Source organism: Berghia stephanieae, chromosome 7, assembly GCF_034508935.2.
Source record: "Berghia stephanieae isolate SIO BIC M18660-M18661 chromosome 7, UCSD_Bste_1.3, whole genome shotgun sequence".
NCBI classification, from domain to species: Eukaryota; Metazoa; Mollusca; class Gastropoda; order Nudibranchia; family Aeolidiidae; genus Berghia; species Berghia stephanieae.
Window position 1 is genome coordinate 41827488 of NC_088366.1, and position 23478 is coordinate 41850965.

At 36.9% G+C, this 23478-nt stretch overlaps 1 protein-coding gene across 1 annotated transcript in view; it reads right to left on the bottom strand.

The window, feature by feature from the left end:
- Positions 1–23478, bottom strand: part of LOC144977254 (uncharacterized) — a 137073-nt gene that overhangs the window by 55618 nt on the left and 57977 nt on the right. Inside the window, exons 2-5 of the mRNA XM_078922280.1 lie at positions 18176–19658; positions 7410–7586; positions 5417–5495; positions 4495–4732 (exon numbers count right to left, since the gene is read on the bottom strand). Coding sequence (XP_078778406.1) covers positions 4495–4732; positions 5417–5495; positions 7410–7586; positions 18176–19443 — 1762 coding nt within the window. The 5' untranslated portion in view covers positions 19444–19658. The remainder of the gene's footprint in view (positions 1–4494; positions 4733–5416; positions 5496–7409; positions 7587–18175; positions 19659–23478) is intronic.

Sequence of the window (23478 nt, forward strand, 5' to 3'; positions counted from 1 at the left end):
GACATATTAAAACTAAAAGTAATACAAAAGCTGCTAGAAGCTGTGGACTGTAAAAAGAAATGAGCAGGCATAAATATGAACGCCTTGATAATGAACAAAATACACAGCACGGGACGATTCCGGCTTACACAACTTCTTCAATCCATAACAAAATGAATGAAAGGAACTTTGGCTTGTGGATCCTAGTTAGTTATCCATTGACATGACAAGTCATTATAGTTTTGTTTGAACCACGAGTTTCGAAATGGTGAAAATACTATAAGAGTTCAATAAATTATAACTAGCACAACTCTCCTTTATGTTCCGTAATATTCATGGAAACGATAAAATCAAGATTTGTTCGTCATGTAGGACAATTCTCGTTCTTGAAGGAGAAAAGAGAAGTTTTTATTTTGATGAAAAAATATTTTACTGGTATCAATATACCAGCTAAAATATTGTTATTCAATAAAATATACTAAAATAGCTTTAGATAAGGGATCCCAATTCAAAATCAACACCTCACGTGTAGAACAGTAGGCGCTTTTATAATCTAATTTCTTGTTCAATGTTGACAACGCTATTTCAGGCCAGGGAGACATTTTACACCCGATGACCGTGAGGGAATGTGAGCTTTTTACACATGGACTCAACTTTGCGTTGTCAGAGCCAGACCAGGACCAGGCAAGTGTCCTACCACGTGACCACAAATCCGTAGTAATAAAAATATTTATTATAGTTTGTTGGATATTTATCGTACATTAACCTACTGTTTTCTTCTGCGGCGTTGTTGTTTAGTGTAGGAAGAGTTTTCTGTCCAAATTTTTAATACATGTCTTTTGAGAGTACGACAGCTAACTGGTTAAAATTTGAACCTGATCGGTATCAGCATCGCTTTTGCCGTAAACTATATTATGTCTCTTTCTGCATGTTACGTATTGATATTGGTTTGGGACTTGGTGATCTTTCTAAAGAGCGCTGAGGACATGTATTAATAAATACTGCACTGCTTAAAATCTGACGGATTTATGAAACGTTTAAATATGTTTTAAGACATCATTCTATGTATCAAAAATGTGATATCCATTTTTTTTAATGTCTATTTTTTTTTTTTTTTTTATTCATTCAAGTACACCAATATTGACCATGATAGCAAATCGAACGATAAAAAGGCATTTCAAAGCAACGGAAATATCGCACACTTCCTTTGATTTCAACTGCGACAAGAATCACGACGTGCTTGTTCCATGAGGTTTTTTTATCGCCCCACTCATGAAAGACAAGTTGACATTGACAATACTCCTGATTTCCTCAATAAATTTAATTTGTTTTACGCGTTGCAACCACCACATACGTGACATTTGTGACGCAATGTTTACACGGTATAATGTCGGGATGGATTGGACCCCGAAAGTTAATTTACGCATAAAGCAATGGGAAATGCGAACTGTGATTTTTTTTTCATTGCTATTCAAGAAATATTTAAACCACATCCGTAAGTTTTTTTACATAATAATGAAAAAACTCAGTAGGAACAAAATCGTTTTTTACGTGTCAAAAATCATAAACTACCAACGGCGTATTTCCCTTTTAAGCTGGCTCTGATGGGATAAAGGTAAGGAATCAGGATACATGCGCGAAGTGCTACTTTACAATTTAATGGCAAATTCTGATTGGATAAAAGGCATCATGGGAAATTATATTTCTAAGATTGCCGTCTGTCGTCTGCTAGGACAAACAAAAAACAATCCAATCTCCATTGACAGACGCATAATTTATAATTATAAAACAACTAACTATTTTTAATTACTATCCTGGATGTATCATCTACATTAAAAAATCATGGAAAATCGATTTTTATCGTTCGACAAAATTGCTGTAGGCAATTGTGTGCAAGAATAACAGAATAAAACACGTTGAAGAGGCGAACGGGGACCTCAAACTCTTCCGACTTGATTTTTGGCCCATGAAGGTGAGGCCAGGAAAGTTGATGGAATTCCACCTGAGGAACTCATCATGTATTTGATCCGATTTATTCTAGCTGTCAGAAAAGTGAACGGTGAAGAATATGAACCCCAAACTCTGAGATATTTTCAGTTTTTCTGTCCGTGTCAGTGTTGTGTCAATTTTCCAAAACAATAATGTTTGAATTGAAGTGAAGCGGTTCACCAAAGTAGAGCCCAAGACTGAAAAATCGAATTCACTTGTGCAACAAATCGAAATGAAAGTGGTATAAAATAGATATACGAGTATACTTCAATTTTGTGTAACTATATTTTAAAACTTTCTGTTCAGGTCAAAAGAATAAAAACAAAAATGAATATAACAGCTTCAAAAAAGTACAAAATACAAAAAACGGAATGTTTCGGGCTCAAAACCCTTCTTAAGCCAACAAAAAAAAACAATGAAAACACACATACAATACTTTTTAAAACCAGATCGGTGGCAGAGAGATGGTTACCATAGTAATATTTTGTTGGTTTTTGTTGTTGTTGTTGTTGTTGTTGTTGTTGTTGTTGTTGGGGTTTTTTGGGGGGGGGGGGGGAATGTTGTTTTTCTGATATTTTTTAAACTTTGTTTTTGCACGAGTTCAAAAGATTTTAAAAGATTTTTAGATGGTCAAATAGATAACCAATCCAATTACATTTGGGGAACTGAGTTCGAATACCGCTGTAAGCTTATCGGGTTTATTTTCGTATGAGTAAGAAACTCAGCCCTCATATTTAAAAAAAGAAAGTATCCATCTGCACTTCGGCTGTTGCCGAGATGGATCCTAAAAAATAAAAAAAATCTCTGATGATGATTAATAGGAATCCATTTTTATTATTCATTAAGATCTATTATTTATCTAATATGGATGGAATGATGATTTCCTAATTGGCAATCAATGAATCGTTTTCAGAAATTATAGAACTCCAGTTTCCTATCTATTTTTATCTAATATTTGTATTTCAGTAAAAGTTTGGTGGCGAATATCTTATTTCACAACAATATCGGTGTACCTATATTAGCTGATCGACCTAGACAATACTCGGGGGAAAAATACGTATTTAAAATTTTGATCGATCGATAAAAATGACCCTCATCTTGTCTCAAATTCTCTCCTACCTGGGATTTTCCGTGGAAAGTTTGAGAGTTCTTGACGCAAGATAAAAGACCATTTCAATGGAAGGACAAGTCTGTGATCTAGCCAAAATGTGCAATGTGTGTTCTTTAAGATTACGACAGTATATATAATATGATTTCTTGTCGATAGAAATGATGGAAAAAAGAATTTCGTGAAAGATTTGCGGCTATATGCTCTAGTGCATGGTATGCCACTCGCCTTCGGATAGGAAGGTCCTGGGTTCGAGTCCAGCTCGGAGCTGCGCACAGTTGAATCCTTGGAAACTATACATTCTCTCACCATACCCAGGTGTAAAATTGGTACCGGTAACAGCGTTGTATCTGTCTTTTAAAATTGTAATATCGCCTTATGTTAAGTGTTGCTGTAAAGCTCTTTGAGCATGGCTAGCTCAAGTTTGATTTTTTTTAAATAATGGCCATGACACTCGGCTTGTGACCTGTAGACATATCTTTGTCACTATTTTGTCCGTGAAAAGGTTAAAATCCAACGTCAGGGTATGGTTATATCGAACCTCATGCTTAAGTGGTTAATCAGCCTTGATATCATGACGAGGCTAAATCTTGGGATTGGGGCGGGGGGGGGGGGGGGGGGGGGGAAGCGTATTTGCTCTGAATTCCCGGCTTCAATGAGATGAAAGGATGACGTCAATATAATAATTTATTATTACGTAATTATAGACTCGGAGATAAAGACGACGATACCGTGATAGCAAGAGATGCTACTGGGGTGTTTGATGGTATCGATTTATTTTGTTCTATTTTTGGTCTTTTAAAGTTTATGTTCGTTTAATCTCTGTCTAATTAAATATTGTTCATTTCTATATTATTTTGCGGAATTTTAATTAACTTGCTTTGTAAATTGCCATTTTGTAGGTGGTTGTGGGTGGTGGTGGTGATGTGATAACGTTTAATAGTGATGATGGTTTTAGAAAATGGTGGTAATGTTTGTTGTAATAGTGGTAATGTTTGTGGTGATGGCAGTGATAATGGTAGTTGTTGGAGGTGACGGATAGGATTGTAACGATAGTTGCTCTGGTGGTTGTCAAGGGTTTTATGGAGGATGGTTGTGGTAATGGTAGAAGTGCTGGTTGTGGTTCTTACAGGAGCGATTGTGGTGATGCAAGTGTGGTTTTGATATTGGTAGTAGTTATGACGGTGGTGGTGATGTTAATTGTATCTTTTGAGGTCGTTGTGATAATGGCGGTGATACGTCATCGGAGTTTTGATGGTGGTGGTTGTAGTGATAATTGTGCTGGTAGTAATGGTAGTTCTGCGAGTGCTTATTGTAGTGGTAATGAGAGTTTGCGAATAGCTTTGGCTGTAATGGTGGTCCTATGAGTGCTTATTGTATAGGTAACGAGAGGTTTGGATGGATGTGAGGAGACTTACCAGGATCCCATTTCTTGGGTTGCTTGGTGACTTCATCAAGACCCTCCGAGAAGACTCCCTTTTCTTTCGCCCATTCAGGCTCGAAGGACGACAAGGCAGAGGTGAAACTCTTTGTAGTTCCTGATTTGTCACGCCTGGCGATTACGATGATTGTCTTGTTGGGCAGAGTACACCTGGGGTTTATCCGTTGTAAGCTGGGATCAGACCAGTTGTTGATCGTCCCGTTGAATATACCTACCTGAAAGTTAGAGAGGAGGAGAAAAGAAAACAGTGACGATGATGATGATGATAATAATAATAATAATAATGACAATAATAATAATAATAATAATAATAATAATAATAATAATATAATAATAATAATAAAATAATAATAATAATAATAATAATAGTAATAATAATAATAATAATAATAATAATAATATAATAATAATAATAATAATAATAATAATAATAATAATAATTATAATAATTTATTCATCAAAAAAAAAGGAAATATGTGTATAGTACACGCGCGCGTATGTATGTGTGTGTGTGTGTGTATTAAAATATAAATATAAATAAATCATACGGGTATAAAAGAAAAGAAAAGATCAAAATGATGCATGGATCTTTACAAGTACACAACGTCGTATATATAAGAAAGGATCGAGTTTGATGAATAACAATTATTCAATGAAGACTTGTTGACCAAAAGCATAAAAAATCGAGAAAAACAAACCTCATTCATCGCATTTGTACATCAAGGTATGGATTTCTCTTTCAACTGCATTTTTAAAGCATTTATCGTTCGACATTTTTTGTATTAAAGTCAAATCCATTCCATATCCTGACTGTAAGTGGGATAAATGAGTTCTGTGGAATGTTGGTGGAACATCTGGTGATAAATATCTTCAAGTCAAGTAAGACATGATAAACTTACCAATTGAGATCTTGACAAATTTAATCTGTGGCCATGGCTAGCGGTACATTCTGGAATGTTGTAGGCCAGCACTACGGCTCTGGGGAAATAAATTGCCCACTGTGTTAAATCCGTATTATGTCGCAATAACGTGTATTTCAGCACAAGTATATTTGAGTTAAAATAATCAGAAACTTGAACTCTTCGGTTATATGCAAAATGAAAACATATTTATTCTACTCAATATAACATATATCCTTGACACAACTTCCTTATCATAGTTGACTAGGAATTACATTTTCCGCATCCAAATAATACCTTTCAGAGACGGTAGGTTACATATACCATCATAGGCAAATGGGATGCTACTTTGAGATCCGACAATCTATCATGGGTAAATGGGATGCTACTTTGAGATCCGACAATCTATAATAGTTAAATGGGATGCTACTTTGGGTTCCGACAACCTATAATAGTTTGATGGGATGCTACTTTGAGATCCGACAATCTATCAAAATTAAATGGGATGCTACTTTGAGATCCGACAATCAAAATTAAATGGGATGCTGCTTTGAGATCCGACAGTCTATAATGAATTGAATATTATTCCACATATCTGGGAACTGAAATCGGTCATATATTTCGTCTTTGTCGATTGAATTGAATCCTATAATTAAATTTCCTGAAAATGTTATTGTTTAAATACAACAATTCAAACATAGCTGATGACCGTTCAGATGATTATTAACTGCTGACGGCCCTACACATACAATACAATCACTATACAAAGAAATGTTATTAAGCATTCGAATATTAGACAATATGTTCTTGATAACCAGGGGTGTAACACACATCGCAGTCGTACACAAAATTTAAGCACGTTTCAACTTCATGTGATCAAATAACTGAGTGGCGAAGGTGTAAAGTGTCAAGTTTGAGTGGATGAATTAAAGACAATTTGTGGCTTCCTTTGATGCTTGCTGATGGATGCGATGAAATATGCATCATGTGAAATCAGGTTTGAAGGAGTGTTCTGACAACTTCATTAAATAAATACTAACATGGATTAACCTTACGATTCTGAAGTTCACACACATCATTATTCTTTCCTTTATCGCTATGGCTATGACTGCATTTTTGTGTAGATAAAACATATCTGTTTCTCATTTTTGCCACCCGAAAAACAAATTTACTCCGAACAACAATAGATAAAGATGATCCCCTTCCCCACCAAAACTTGTCTAAACACTTCAAACCTGAGACATCACAAAATAAAAATTCAGTTTGAATCTTTTTAGATTTGAAACTTTCTGACATGTTGGAGGTCAGCTTTATCCATTAATATTTCTATTTAAACACTTTCTGGAAAAACCTTTTAAAAACTATGTTTTATCAGTGCACTGCAGAGGAGACCTAATCATTTTTACTCAAGAAAAAATTCACAAATATGCAACCAGGCTTTAGTTGAGCTTCCATTTTAACTTCTATCAAGTAAACATATAAAAACATGACATTATAGAATAAAATCCTTTCCGGTAAATGCTTCGTCTAGTAAGAAATTAATTTCAACCCATGTATTTGGATTAAGGAATTCTATTGAACGATCATACGAGATGGAAGTAGGGCAAAATTAAACTCTTAACTATTCTTCTCCTCACGCTCGTCTAGCACTCTGCAATGTAGGATCAGCGGTTGTTTTATTAAGCGCATTATCTCGTAAATGTGATTAAAGGATCATAAACCAACATCTAAATGAATATGTAGGAGCCGGATGACATATGCAGTCTGTAATGCGCTATTCGATGTTCTTTTTTTTACAGAGACAATGATGTTATTGTTCGGGTACTCATTTTACACCTGAATATGGTGAAGAAAAATTAGTAAGGGACTTTTTCGAAGCATTCACCTTTCTGCCACCAGCAGTGGAATTCAAACTTTTGGCCTACTTGTTTCAAGCAGAGTGCCATACTTCTGGACCATAAAGCCTCGTTTAAACTACACCCATATATCTTACCCTGCCAATGTAGGGAACATGACAAGATCTGGATTCTCTTTCTGTTCCTTTTCAGTCAACACAGAGTCCGAGCCTGCAAAATCTCTATTGGTCCGAGCAATGATGGCGGCCCTTCCATTTCCACTTCCTGTTGGCTTGTAATTGATTCGTATTGTTTTTTCTTCTGCGCGAGAGGCTCTAAGTGGGAAATAAAAAGTAAGAGACGGGGGGGGGGGGGTCGAAGAGATTAGTTAACCAAGAGGTTTACAAATACAAAAGGACAAGAAAACATGTTAGCAACACCACAGAGAGAGGGAAAACTACAAAGAATGAGGGATGTTGATAACTTGCTTTAATTACTACAACTCTTTTCAGTGTCAAGTAATTTATTTAAAAATAAATAAAATGAGTGCCTGGCCGTTGTCAGCGTTTTCTCTGTCGGAAAAATAATGAAATGTTGTCTTACAGGCGTCATGTCTCGTCCTATATGGCACGTGTTGCTGTTGGCTAGAGACCCTTTGTAAAAGGCTTTGAGCGGATTTAGTGGATATTGCGCTACATAAATGCTCATGTTTTGTTTTTTGCTGTTTATGTTTATTTGTTGTTTTGTTTTATTGATTAGTTGGGTTTTTTTGGTGTGTGTTTGAGTTTTGTTTTTGTTTTTTGTTTGTTTTTGTTTTGGGGAGGGGGGGGTTAAGGGTGTGGGTGAAGGGGGGGGGGTCAAGATCATAATAGACGTACACTGCCAAAAATGACTTAATTTTTACTTTTCGGCTTAAAATATAACTCTTACATATCGACTGATTAAAATAAATGCCCAAGTTATCAAAACTTCTCAAGATTGAAACACGTTTTAGAATCTCAGATTTAAGAATTGTTATACATTAGGCGGAATTTTACAATCAATTTAGTCTACGAACTTGAGATGCTTTCCTAACTCAAATATATAAACTATTGTGTTTGGTCAGATTACGACAGATTAGTTTGATTGGAAGGTCTGGGTGTGTTTGGTTGCTTTGATTGGAAGGTCTGGGTGTGTTTGGTTGCTTTGATTGGAAGGTCTGGTGTGTTTGGTTGCTTTGATTGGAAGGTCTGGGTGTGTTTGGTTGCTTTGATTGGAAGGTCTGGGTGTGTTTGGTTGCTTTGATTGGAAGGTCTGGGCGTGTTCGGTTGCTTTGATTGAAAGGTCTGGGTGTGTTTGGTTGCTTTGATTGGAGGGTCTGGGTGTGTTTGGTTGCTTTGATTGGAAGGTCAGGGTGTGTTTGTTTTCATTGATTGGAAGGTCTGGGTGTGCTTGGTTGCTTTGATTGGAAGGTCTGGGTGTGTTTGGTTGCTTTGATTGGAAGGTCTGGGTGTGTTTGGTTGCTTGGATTGGAAGGTCTGGGTGTGCTTGGTTGCTTTGATTGGAAGGTCTGGGTGTGTTTGGTTTCTTTGATTGGAAAGTCTGGGTGTGTTTGGTTTCTTTGATTCATGGTCTGGGGAATTTGGGTTAATGATGCTATGTGTTTGGATAAAATACTCACAATATTGGGATACAACGTGCCAGCACACAGAACTATGTGTGACTTTAAACATTTATAGTCTGATTGATATAATTTAGTGAGAATTAATCAAGGTCTAAAACACAACAACGAAGAGCTGAGTGACGTCAAATTTATTTGTTCTATACAATAAAGGTGTCGATTTGAACTATGAACGATTGATGCATTCATAGATAGATAGAACAAAAAGTGACTGTTCTTATCACCATTCTAAAATAAACGATAACGGAGAGAATGTTCAGCCTATTACATTGCAGTGTTTGCAAACTGACGTGTAATTATTTACAGGTCCGATAACCCAAAGAGTTGTGGTCTCATTGTTGTAATGGAAATACTCTCAAACCACCGCAAAAATAATTTCCGTTATGATAATGTCAATCAAGCCCATAATTAATTATAATCGGTTATCAGAACTGCAAATATGTGTACATAGGGTCAAACAATTCGAGATAAATGAAAAATTTTCTACAATCTTAAATGGCGGTGTTTATGAAAATATATGTCATTATCTTACAAACTATCACAGTGAGAATAATCTGAATCGGGCTAGAGATCAATATATAAAACTAAAATATTCGTTAGCACTTCCGGTATGGTAAGAATGGACCATTTTAATTATTTGTAATTAAAACGTCCTGAATTCTACTCCAGATCGAGTGTGCTATGCTATGAAAAGTCAAAAGAATTTGACTCAGTGTTAGAGATAAATCAAGCTTTTAAAATGATTTTCGATTGACATGTGCGGCTATGTGGTCTAGTGGTATGACACTCGCTTTTGGATCGGAAGGTCCTGGGTTCGAGCCTCGCTCGGCGCATAGTTGAGTCCTTGGAGAAGGCTCTTTACTCACATTCTCTCACCGTACTCAGGTGTAAAATGAGTACCTGGCCGTTAACAGCGTTGTCTTTGTCCGAAAAATTGTAATATCGCCTAACAGGCGTCATGTATCGTCCTACATGTTAAATGTTGCTGTTGACCAGGGACCCCTTGTAAAGCGCTTTGAGTACGTTAAGTGGATATTGCGCTATATAAAAGCTCAATAATTTATTGTGTTCAATCTTATTCTCCTTTAGAACAAGGGCTGTGTTAATTAATTACAAGCATTGCCAATGTTTGATACAACTCACAATGATCACATAAATTACGTATTAGTCTGGATGTCGCGTGTCATTGAGGACAAGATATTTATTGCTGAGTTTTGAAAAATCAAGTATTAAAATTTTGGCCAGAAAACTCGTCCTCCAAATATCGATCGATTGAAATCACCTTCATCTTCTCAATGTAAGTCTCATGTTTGAGCGTTTTTGACAAGACGAGGGTTATTTTAATCGATCGATAACTTGAAGGACGCATTTTCTAGTCCAAAACACGACTTCAAATACATCATGTCCTTAGGAAGGAGTCTCGGATTGGTCACCTCTTTGGTAAATCGTTTGGCACACATTTGTAAGCCAGGCACTGGCTCAACCTGACCCTATGTCGGAATAAACTAGTTGCAATAATTGAGTCGTATCTCAAAGTAATCAGAGTGAGGAATGAAGATTTATTCAGCTCCCTCTGTGTGGAACGCTCTTTCAGCAGACACCAGACACCGTAATTCTCTGTCCTCCTTTAATATAAAGCCTCTTTGAAGATAGAGTATTTCCTTTCAGTTTTCTGTGATTGAATTTATTGAATGATATATATTATGATCGCATGTGCATATATGTATCAGCGCTTCGGAGCACTTTTGGTGGAAAGGGGCACTATGGAAAGTATGCACTATTATTATTATTATTATTATTATTATTATTATTATTATTATTATTATTATTATTATTATTATTATTATTATTATTATCATTATTATTATTATTATTATTATTATTATTATTATTATTATTATTATTATTATTATTATTATTATTATTATTATTATTATTATTATTATTATTATTATTATTATTTGCACTTCTCTTTCACCGTACTCAGTTGTCTTTGATACATAATTGTAATATCGCCTTACAAGCGGCATGGCATGTCAAAGCCTACACGTCCAGTATTGCAGTTGGCTTGGGATCCATTGAAAAGTGTTTTGACAACATTTAGGATATATTGCGCTATTCAAAAAGCTGACTTTTTTGTTTGTTTGTTTTGTTGTTTGCTTTGTTTGTTTTGGGGTTTGTTTGTCTGTTTTGTTCTTTGGTTTTTTTTTTTGTTTTTTTTTTTTTTTGTTTATTTTGTTTTGTTTTAAAGATTGAAATGGTTTGTGAATAGCTGTGCCTACAACAAGCACCCATGCACACACACACACACACACACACACACACACACACAAACAAACATACACATATAATCGTTCACACAAATATAATATTCTCTTTCTACTCCTCATACTAAATCATAATAGCGCAAAGGTCTTTAAAAGGAAGCATTTGATGTTAGAGATAATCATTTTTTCCAACTAGAATCTAGTGTGCGTTTTATTTACCACATAGGATATGTTTCAATTTCAATGTAATCAATTAATCCCATCATGACTCTTTTCAAGTCCAATTGTACTTGTTTCCCTTCTTGCAGTTAATTATGTTAACTGATTGTACCGTTTCCTAGTCGTGAATGGTTAATAGAAAGTAATATTGATGCTGTTTATATGGCATTAATCTCATTTAAAGAGGCTGAGAGGTATTGACCCGGCCAGGTTCATCAATACAATCTATAGATCCTCATTCAAGCGAATATTTTCCTTCTCCATTCTCCATTTTTGTCGTCTTTGAAATATTATATGACAATAAGAGTAATAAATTTCCTCTTCAAAGAATAAAATTTGAAAAGGTGTGTTTGTGACAGTGCCAGACAAAGCAGAAAGAAAAATACAAGAAAAAAGACGATTGAGTTTTATCAAAGAATGAAATTGCATTGTCATTGAATTTTGTTGGGTTTTGTTTCGAAATGGCATGCTTTGTTCAGTTTAAATCACGTGTACTTTTTGCAGGCATGATAACCCAAATGGCTAAGGGCTCATTGTTGTAATGGAAGTACTCTCAAACCAACGGAAATATTATCCATTACAATAATGTTAAATCGGGCCCATAATTGCGCTCGATTATCAGACCTGCAAATATGGGCACCGAAGTTTAAAATATTTGAGTAAAAATAATAAGTGCCGTTTGAAGATTTGATAACCAAAGTCAATCATGTGTTACTTGACTTGTTCCCAACTCTCCTCGTGGATTTTGGGCCATCACTTATGGGCTTGATTTAACATTATTGTTATAGATACTATTTTTCGCTGGTTTGAGGGTATTTTAAACTTAACTTAATCCTCTTGATCCACTAGATATCCTCATTTTTACGGTCGACTGCTTTTGCGGTTGCTTTCTTTTTCTATGGTGCTTCGACAGGTTTCTTTTGGTCTACCCTGCATTCTTTTCCCATCTGCTACCCGGACAGGGTTGTCTTGGGAAGTAACCCTTTTTCCATTCTGGCCACATGACCCAGCCAACGCCATCTTCTTCTTTTTATTTCAGGGTATTTAATAAAGATTGATTTAAATGGTCCTCATCTTAGTAAAATCTCTCAAACCTGGGACTTTGTAAAGTCAAGTAACACAATTATTATATTTCGGTGTTCTTGACTTCACGTTTTACGCAATAGTTCTCAAAAAATCGACAGTATTTTGTTTAGACATATCATCATCATCATCATCATCATCATCATCATCATCATCATCATCACCATCATCATCATCATCATCATCATCATCATCTAATATTTAAAAAAACATAGCCATTTTATTGATCGCAATGTTTAAACAACCGTGACAGGTGAAAATCAATTGAAAATTGCTAGGAGATGACTTTTTCACATGTCGAGCCACTTATCAAAGGCGCAATAGCATGTAATTTGATAGGTATATAATTTAATGGTAATAATGATAGAAGTCTAGCCCTTCGGAGCAATTAGGCCCATGGAGCCAGAGTTCATCCCGGTTTCTCTATCGTGAAGCGGACAATAGCATATGCTTGCTATCCTTTAGATAGGACGCTAGTCTGGCGCAAAGTACTTTCCTCCAGTTCTAACCCGATCACTGCTGGGTAAACAAGGGAATCAGCAAAACAATCTCGACTACAAATTGGTTGATTTTCGGTCCCTTTGCTTGTGAACTAACTTAGCTATCCCCGATCTCTTGGCAGATAGAAAAAGCAAAAAGATAAAGTATTCCTTATAAGTAATAATAGCAATAATGATGATAATGATGAAAATAATAATAATAATAATAATGATAATAATAATAATAATAATAATAATAATAATAATAATAATAATAATGAATGATAATAATAATAATAATAATAATAATAATAATAATATAATAATAATAATAATAATAATAATAATAATAATAATAATAATAATAATAATAATAATAATAATAATAATAATAATAATAATAATAATAATAATAATAATAATAATAATAATAATAATAATAATAATAAAATATAATAATAAACAATAATAATAATAATAATATATCATCATCATCATCATCATCATCATCATCATCATCATCATCATCATCATCACCATCATCATCATCTTCATCATCATCATCATCATCATCATCATCATCATAATCATTACAATCATTTGTGTTTTCCTTTGTGTTTCAATCTCATCACATCACATCAAAGTGTAACCACAACGTACTGACAAGCTGTCTGACCTACTGGCACCGACGTCTTCTGCCCTGAGAGCTGGAGCCAACAACCATAATTAATCAAATCTATTCACAAAAAGATGGAAACAGTAAGGCTAAGGAATTGCTTGGCAGGTCCATACCACTCTATACTGTCAAATACTTTTGTTTTGCGTCTTGTATCTTGATACGTCTATTTTTCATATTTCTCCTTCAGTTGTATACATGTGGCCCCTCATCTCTAAACGGTATTAACTCGGGATGATTAGGATACTGAAAATGGACTTTGTAGCCAGAAACATCAGACTTAAGTTGGGTTTATATGCTTTGCAGAGGAGAAGGAATATCATATTTTACTGTGTTAAATACCAACGTTTCATAGTTTTGACCAGTTCAACTATAATTTGACTTATTAGCATCTGGTCCATCCCGACATAAAACCGTTTTGAGACGAGGGGTCATATATTTGATAGATTGTAATGTTGGTTAGAGTTGGAAGTTTACACTGTACGTTGTCACCGTCTGTACCATGCTCAATGCGCTTTACAGCTGTACCTTATAACCCCAGAGTGACATGTGAAAACAGCACTATAAATCTTCGGGATTGTTTGGTTTGTTTTATATTTTTGTTGTTGATGCATCCAATTTCCACCAGCATTCTTACAACAATAATATCATATTTTATTGAATACAACAAGATCATAATTCAAACTTTATTCAAGAAAAGTGATCTATGTGAAGTACCCCCTACCACAACATTCAACGGAGAAGCAATGGACATTCTCAGTTCATGAATTCTAGGCCAAATCTGTCATTGACCGCACTTAAGAAAGCTTAACATTCTTTTTAACTAGAGAGGTACTAATAGCTATGCAATTTGAAGCATAATCATGAAGCATGAATTCATTACTTTAAAAATGCTGATCCTTCAATAATTCGTCTAAATCGAATTATTACTAAATTGCTATAACCTTTTCACAAAGTAGGGAAGAATTCAAACGCGAGGATTTAATTTTATTTATTTGCTTTTTATATTAAAAAAAAATAATTCGCAGTAATTTTCATAAATTACACCGCCGTTATTTTTTAATGGAACCTAGATCTATTTTCAAGTGGTTTGGATTTTGGTTTTGGGTCTATTTTAGTTTTTTGTTGGATTTTTATTTTCTTTGGGTTTTTTTCTATTCTTGTCGTCGTCGTTGTCGTTGTTTGGGTTTGTTGATTTTTTTTTTTTTTTGGATGATTTTTTCTATTTCTTTTTTCTCTCAGAATTAAGTAAAAAGATAAAGTATTCCTTTTAAAAATAAAATGTGAACGATTATCTTTCTAAGGGCCTATTTCAAAATAAAATAGGTGATTTTAACCCTGCAATTTAAGATAAATAGACATCCTCCAGAACATAAAGACGTAACAATTATTACAGGAACATGAATAGAAAATCAGACAGAAAAGAGTGTAAAATGCAAAACGAAAGGTTTTAGCCTCAATACCTTTCTTCAGCCAATAACAAAACCATCGATTTAGTAATACAATACGAGAAGACGATTTGTTAGCTGATGAAAGGCTTTGAGCCAATACCATTCCTTGTTCCATAATATTTTGTTCTTTTCATTTTGTGGTATCATTTAGTTTCTTAGTGGATCTCAAAGCCTGTGATGTCAAAGGTGAAATTCCAACTCGAACTTGTCTTGGTGTATTGTCTAAGCTGCCCTTTTTAATTCAGAAAAGTGAGTGGAGCAGGCACTTATGTTTGTAACAACAAGATATGAAGTGAGTAGAAAAGTGCCAGAAGACAATAGAGAATAAAAAATTTTTTCGCGGCGGTGGTGGGGTTTGAACCTGCGACCTTATTGGTACGACAACTCCGCCTGGCAGGTGAGAGCGTGGCTCTACCGTGTGAGCTATCCACGAACACAAAAATATTCGTTTCAAACCCAAAGTCATTTCTAGATCCCTCTCTCACCACTTCTTGAGGTCGCCGATTCGTTCACCACCATCGCGAAGTAATTTTGACCAGCAGTTAAGCTTAATAGCCAATATTCTCATCACAAACATATAACATAGAAACGATTGAGACACTGAGTATGCTCCGGTGTATGGGGTGAATTTTTAATTCAGAAAAGTGAGTGGAGCAGGCACTTATGTTGGTAACAACAAGATATGAAGTGAGTAGAAAAGTGCCAGAAGACAATAGAGAATAAAAAAAATTTTCGCGGCGGTGGTGGGGTTTGAACCTGCGACCTTATTGGTACGACAACTCCGCCTGGCAGGTGAGAGCGTGGCTCTACCGTGTGAGCTATCCACGAACACAAAAATATTCGTTTCAAACCCAAAGTCATTTCTAGATCCCTCTCTCACCCACTTCTTGAGGTCGCCGATTCGTTCACCACCATCGCGAAGTAATTTTGACCAGCAGTTAAGCTTAATAGCCAATATTCTCATCACAAACATATAACATAGAAACGATTGAGACATTGAGTATGCTCCGGTGTATGGGGTGAATTTTTAATTCAGAAAAGTGAGTGGAGCAGGCACTTATGTTGGTAACAACAAGATATGAAGTGAGTAGAAAAGTGCCAGAAGACAATAGAGAATAAAAAATTTTTTCGCGGCGGTGGTGGGGTTTGAATCTGCGACCTTATTGGTACGACAACTCCGCCTGGCAGGTGAGAGCGTGGCTCTACCGTGTGAGCTATCCACGAACACAAAAATATTCGTTTCAAACCCAAAGTCATTTCTAGATCCCTCTCTCACCCACTTCTTGAGGTCGCCGATTCGTTCACCACCATCGCGAAGTAATTTTGACCAGCAGTTAAGCTTAATAGCCAATATTCTCATCACAAACATATAACATAGAAACGATTGAGACATTGAGTATGCTCCGGTGTATGGGGTGAATTTTTAATTCAGAAAAGTGAGTGGAGCAGGAGCAGGCGACCTCAAGAAGTGGGTGAGAGAGGGATCTAGAAATGACTTTGGGTTTGAAACGAATATTTTTGTGTTCGTGGATAGCTCACACGGTAGAGCCACGCTCTCACCTGCCAGGCGGAGTTGTCGTACCAATAAGGTCGCAGGTTCAAACCCCACCACCGCCGCGAAAAAAATTTTTATTCTCTATTGTCTTCTGGCACTTTTCTACTCACTTCATATCTTGTTGTTACCAACATAAGTGCCTGCTCCACTCACTTTTCTGAATTAAAAATTCACCCCATACACCGGAGCATACTCAATGTCTCAATCGTTTCTATGTTATATGTTTGTGATGAGAATATTGGCTATTAAGCTTAACTGCTGGTCAAAATTACTTCGCGATGGTGGTGAACGAATCGGCGACCTCAAGAAGTGGGTGAGAGAGGGATCTAGAAATGACTTTGGGTTTGAAACGAATATTTTTGTGTTCGTGGATAGCTCACACGGTAGAGCCACGCTCTCACCTGCCAGGCGGAGTTGTCGTACCAATAAGGTCGCAGGTTCAAACCCCACCACCGCCGCGAAAAAATTTTTTATTCTCTATTGTCTTCTGGCACTTTTCTACTCACTTCATATCTAAGCTGCCCTGGCGTCTTGCTCCAATCTACAATCCTAATTTGCTATCAAAGTGTAGGAATCGGAAGCTCAACAAAGTAGACCTTCGAAACCATTTGGCCAAATTAGTCGGAATTTATCCCGTTTCTATAGCGTGAAACTGACAATAGCAATTGTTTGCTACCCTTTAAATAGAACGCTAGTCTATCGCCAGATCTACCCAATCACTGCTGGGTGAACAGCGGGTCAGAAGAAAATAAATCTTGTCTTCCGGGATCGACCTCGGTGCCTTTGCGTGTGGAGCGAGTCCTCCACCAACTGTGTTATCGAAACCCCTGAAGCTCAACAAACGAACCGAACATCAATTTTATTTCAACTTCCTAATGGGATAAAGAATCATTTTCAACATCAAAGTTAAGTTATTTAAATTTCTGGCTTATTTTGGAAGAAACAAAACCATTTTTATATTCTAACCAGTGACAGTGACAACAAATCGGTCAGGTGACAATGATGTCATGGTAAACCTGGTCAACGAATTAGGTGTAACCAATTAACTGCCGTACTCTAGAAAGACACGCATTTTGTTTGAAAACTCGTCTTTCATATATCAATTGATTTAATTGACCCTCATCTTGGAGAAAAAACAACTCTCAAACCTGGGACTTTAAGGAAGTTTCCAAGAAAGTCCAAGGCTGGAGAGTTTTTTCAGGACGAGCGTCATTTCAATCGACTGATATTTGAAGTGCTAGTTTCTGGCCAAAATTGTTTCATTTTTTGTGGGGCAGAGGCTTTTTAGACTACAGCAGAAGATATGTTATAGAAGGAATGAAACTGAAGTCACTAAACTTTGTCATCATTTTAGGCAGCAATCTTGCTGATTACTTCTGACTAAATTATATTAACCAGACTATAAACGTTCACAGTTTTGTGTGATAGTATGTTATAGCAGGTTGGCAGATGTTGTGAGTATTTTACCTAAACACATATTGTCAATAGTAGATAAAAAAGATAAAAGATTAACAAGTGATTTAGATTGACTAACCTGTAAGATTCAAACCATGTTTCGTAGACTGATCTAGGAAAACTGGCACCCTCTCCATTCAATATAAGTGTAGCACATCGGGATGGATGGATGAGTGACGTCAGAATGATAATGTTGATGACGATGCTGATGACGAGATTGGGAGTGATCCATGACGTAGATCCTAACCTAATGTTTGGTTGAGGTGCGTGAGGTGGTTTGGCCGTTTTGGAGTGACGTAGTTTGGAGACTGGGGCGAAGGGTTGAGAAGTTGTGTCGTCGTTTGGTGGTGTTGGTAGTGATGATGATGGGGAGGAGGAGGTAGAGGAGGAGGAGGAGGAGAAGGAGGAGGATGATGATAATGATGATGATGATGATGATGATGATGATGATAATGATGATGATGATGATGATGATGATGATGATGATGATGATGATGATGATGATGATGATGATGATGATGATGATGACAGTGTTCGAGATAATGATTTTCGTAGACTTGGTGGGATTGGTATAAAAGGCAAGTATGGCAATTCATGTGTGGGTGCATTATCTAAAATTGTCGCCATGAACCAAACGAATAGTAAGGAGGAGAAGGAGGAGAAGGAGGAGGAGGAGGAGGAGTGAGAAATGGACGGGGGTGAAAGAATGGAGTAGGAAAAAGAGGACAAGCGTACTGATATAAGTGAATGAGGATGTGATGATAATACTGATGATATTGACGACATAGAAGATAACATTATTAAATTATGTCCTTTGCATAGAGGGTTTGAATTTACATTGGGGCAAAACCGTGTAAGACTAATTGCCCCGGATAGGGCTTGTGATGATGATGATGATGATGATGATGATGATGATGATGATGATGATGATGATGATGGTGGTGGTGGTGGTGGTGATGGTGGTGGTGGTGGTGGTGGTGGTGGTGGTGGTGATGGTGGTGGTGGTGGTGGTCTTTGTATCGGTGACGGTTGAAGTTGTGATGGTGGTGGCGATGATGTGGATGCTGTTGATGATGATGAGAATGATGATGAGGAGGAGGAAGAGGAGGATTGTGACGGCGATGACGACAACAATGATAGTGAGGAAGAGGAGGATGAAGACGAGAGATACGGCGTTGAGGAAAACACTGAGAGCCAAGAGCTGGAAGCTGTTGTTGATATCATCGAGGTCGATAAGGTTGTATTCGATGTGGCACCCATTGTTATCGTTGTTCTCAGACACAAGTCAAGTGATGACGCTTCTGATAGTTGTAAGAAGAGTGATGTCACACACGATGACGTTTTCATTATCGACAATTGACTTGGCAAAAGGGGCGGATATCGAAAATCACATGACAACGATCACCAACCGGAAGAGGGAGTTGATGGCATCGTTGACAATGACCTTTGCTCACGGCATACAAATAATTCATTGATATTCGAATTATTTAACATTTTATTTGCTGACATCTATCGTTGTCATTGTTTGCCAACTCCTCTGCATTGTCATTGTTCTGTCTCTGCTGATAAACAAGAATGAACGAGCCATAAGTTTGCGAGGATGTGTTATGTGGAATAATAACATCAAAACATAAGTTGTTGCTTTTTGTTTTTGTTTTTTATTTTGTTTGTATCTTCAGTGGATCGTTACTCAGTGGGCCACAGGAAGGGTTTTTTATCCCACTATTCAGCTTTGTAGCTTAGTTTTTAAATAACCGTGAATTATGTGAATTTGTTAATTCGTGGAATTCAAAGATTGTTTACAAGTGAGTTTTCCCTTCATAACAATGTAACATAGTCTTATGTTTACAAGTGAGTTTTCCCTTCATAACAATGTAACATAGTCTTATGTTTACAAGTGAGTTTTCCCTTCATAACAATGTAACATAGTCTTAATATATGTTTCACGCATTTACGCTTTAAAACAATTACGTTTTTAAAATTTACTCTTACAAACCCACCACTCTTGTAGTCATTTCATAAATTAATGTGTTTTAAAGAAAGCTTAGCCCCTCAAGTCAATGATAGAATTGAAGTGGATAAATATATGAACAAAAACACGAACAAAAAGATGTCGATTAAGAATGAATGAAGCTGTCATTTAGCTCTTTGGTGTTGTTTTTTAAACCGCCAGATTCTCTCTTATAAACTAGAATAAAAGTTAATTTTTAATTCAGAAAAGCGAGTGGAGCAGGCACTTATGTTGGTAACAACAAGATATGAAGTGAGTAGAAAAGTGCCAGAAGACAATAGAGAATAAAAAAAATTTTTCGCGGCGGTGGTGGGGTTTGAACCTGCGACCTTATTGGTACGACAACTCCGCCTGGCAGGTGAGAGCGTGGCTCCACCGTGTGAGCTATCCACGAACACAAAATATTCGTTTCAAACCCAAAGTCATTTCTAGATCCCTCTCTCACCCACTTCTTGAGATCGCCGATTCGTTCACCACCATCGCGAAGTAATTTTGACCAGCAGTTAAGTCCAATAGCCAATATTCTCATCACAAACATACAACATAGAAACGACTGAGACATTGAGTATGCTCCGGTGTATGGGGTGAATTTTTAATTCAGAAAAGTGAGTGGAGCAGGCACTTATGTTGGTAACAACAAGATATGAAGTGAGTAGAAAAGTGCCAGAAGACAATAGAGAATAAAATTTTTTTTTTTCGAGGCGGTGGTGGGGTTTCAACCTGCGACCTTATTGGTACGACAACTCCGCCTGGCAGGTGAGAGCGTGGCTCCACCGTGTGAGCTATCCACGAACACAAAATATTCGTTTCAAACCCAAAGTCATTTCTAGATCCCTCTCTCACCCACTTCTTGAGATCGCCGATTCGTTCACCACCATCGCGAAGTAATTTTGACCAGCAGTTAAGTCCAATAGCCAATATTCTCATCACAAACATACAACATAGAAACGACTGAGACATTGAGTATGCTCCGGTGTATGGGGTGAATTTTTAATTCAGAAAAGTGAGTGGAGCAGGCACTTATGTTTGTAACAACAAGATATGAAGTGAGTAGAAAAGTGCCAGAAGACAATAGAGAATAAAATTATTTTTTTTCGCGGCGGTGGTGGGGTTTCAACCTGCGACCTTATTGGTACGACAACTCCGCCTGGCAGGTGAGAGCGTGGCTCCACCGTGTGAGCTATCCACGAACACAAAATATTCGTTTCAAACCCAAAGTCATTTCTAGATCCCTCTCTCACCCACTTCTTGAGATCGCCGATTCGTTCACCACCATCGCGAAGTAATTTTGACCAGCAGTTAAGTCCAATAGCCAATATTCTCATCACAAACATACAACATAGAAACGACTGAGACATTGAGTATGCTCCGGTGTATGGGGTGAATTTTTAATTCAGAAAAGTGAGTGGAGCAGGCACTTATGTTGGTAACAACAAGATATGAAGTGAGTAGAAAAGTGCCAGAAGACAATAGAGAATAAAAAATTTTTTCGCGGCGGTGGTGGGGTTTGAACCTCCGACCTTATTGGTACGACAACTCCGCCTGGCAGGTGAGAGCGTGGCTCCACCGTGTGAGCTATCCACGAACACAAAATATTCGTTTCAAACCCAAAGTCATTTCTAGATTTCTAGAATTAAAAATTCACCCCATACACCGGAGCATACTCAATGTCTCAGTCGTTTCTATGTTGTATGTTTGTGATGAGAATATTGGCTATTGGACTTAACTGCTGGTCAAAATTACTTCGCGATGGTGGTGAACGAATCGGCGATCTCAAGAAGTGGGTGAGAGAGGGATCTAGAAATGACTTTGGGTTTGAAACGAATATTTTGTGTTCGTGGATAGCTCACAAGGTGGAGCCACGCTCTCACCTGCCAGGCGGAGTTGTCGTACCAATAAGGTCGCAGGTTCAAACCCCACCACCGCCGCGAAAAAAATTTTTATTCTCTATTGTCTTCTGGCACTTTTCTACTCACTTCATATCTTGTTGTTACCAACATAAGTGCCTGCTCAACTCACTTTTCTGAATTAAAAATTCACCCCATACACCGGAGCATACTCAATGTCTCAGTCGTTTCTATGTTGTATGTTTGTGATGAGAATATTGGCTATTGGACTTAACTGCTGGTCAAAATTACTTCGCGATGGTGGTGAACGAATCGGCGATCTCAAGAAGTGGGTGAGAGAGGGATCTAGAAATGACTTTGGGTTTGAAACGAATATTTTGTGTTCGTGGATAGCTCACACGGTGGAGCCACGCTCTCACCTGCCAGGCGGAGTTGTCGTACCAATAAGGTCGCAGGTTCAAACCCCACCACCGCCGCGAAAAAATTTTTTATTCTCTATTGTCTTCTGGCACTTTTCTACTCACTTCATATCATATAATAAAAGTTAAAAGGTGTTTATAGTTTTGTGCGTTGTTTTGCGAACACTTTACTTAAACGCATATTGCTATCAGAGAAAACTACACTTCTTTCAATCAGACATTCTATTCCCTAATGTACCATCAGAATGACCCATTTCCAAGGCAATAAAGACAATAGGCTGCCTTGATGTCTGTCATTTTCTGTTAATAATTCATTAGTCAAATACAAGACCTATCATGAAAGTCACAAATAGCCTCCCCTGTTAAAAGTCCGCATCAATTAGCAATTGACTAGAAGAAGAAGAAGAAGAAGAAGAAGAAGAAGAAGAAGAAGAAGAAGAAGAAGAAGAAGAAGAAGAACAACAACAACAACAACAACAACAACAACAACAACAACAACAAGAAGAAGAAGAAGAAGAAGAAGAACAAGAAGAAGAATATAGTATAACTTTCGCACATTGACAAAATACTTTCTTCAGTTTGGCCAAATAATTAATTCAAACATTGCTGAATGAAGTTATCAAAATTGGCGTTTGCACGGGGGATCAAATGATTGCGCAAGGCAAATGAAAGCTGGGGAATGGAACAATGCTGAGACATTGATCATGGGATGTAGCATGGAATGTAAAGAAATCCTATGATGTATTGAAAATGCTTACAAAAACAAAAAGACCAAAAGCTTATATCAGTGAAGTCAGCAAGGGTGCTCTTTTTACTCAGAAAGAGGATGTCATGATCAGATGGACCGAATACTGCAAAGGGCTGTATAACATCGAGTTGACCAAAACCCATCGGTCTAGGCAGAGAACAGAAACACAAAAACAGACACACCTAGAATAATGAAATGTGAGATTGAGGCAGCAACCCAGGGTTTAATATCCAACAAAACCCGTAGAATAGATGACATTCCAACAGACCTTTTTTTTTCAAATGGTGGAGAGGAGACAGTGGAGGCAATGACAATTCTATGCCAAAAGATAGTGAACGAGACAAGGTGGCCAGAAGA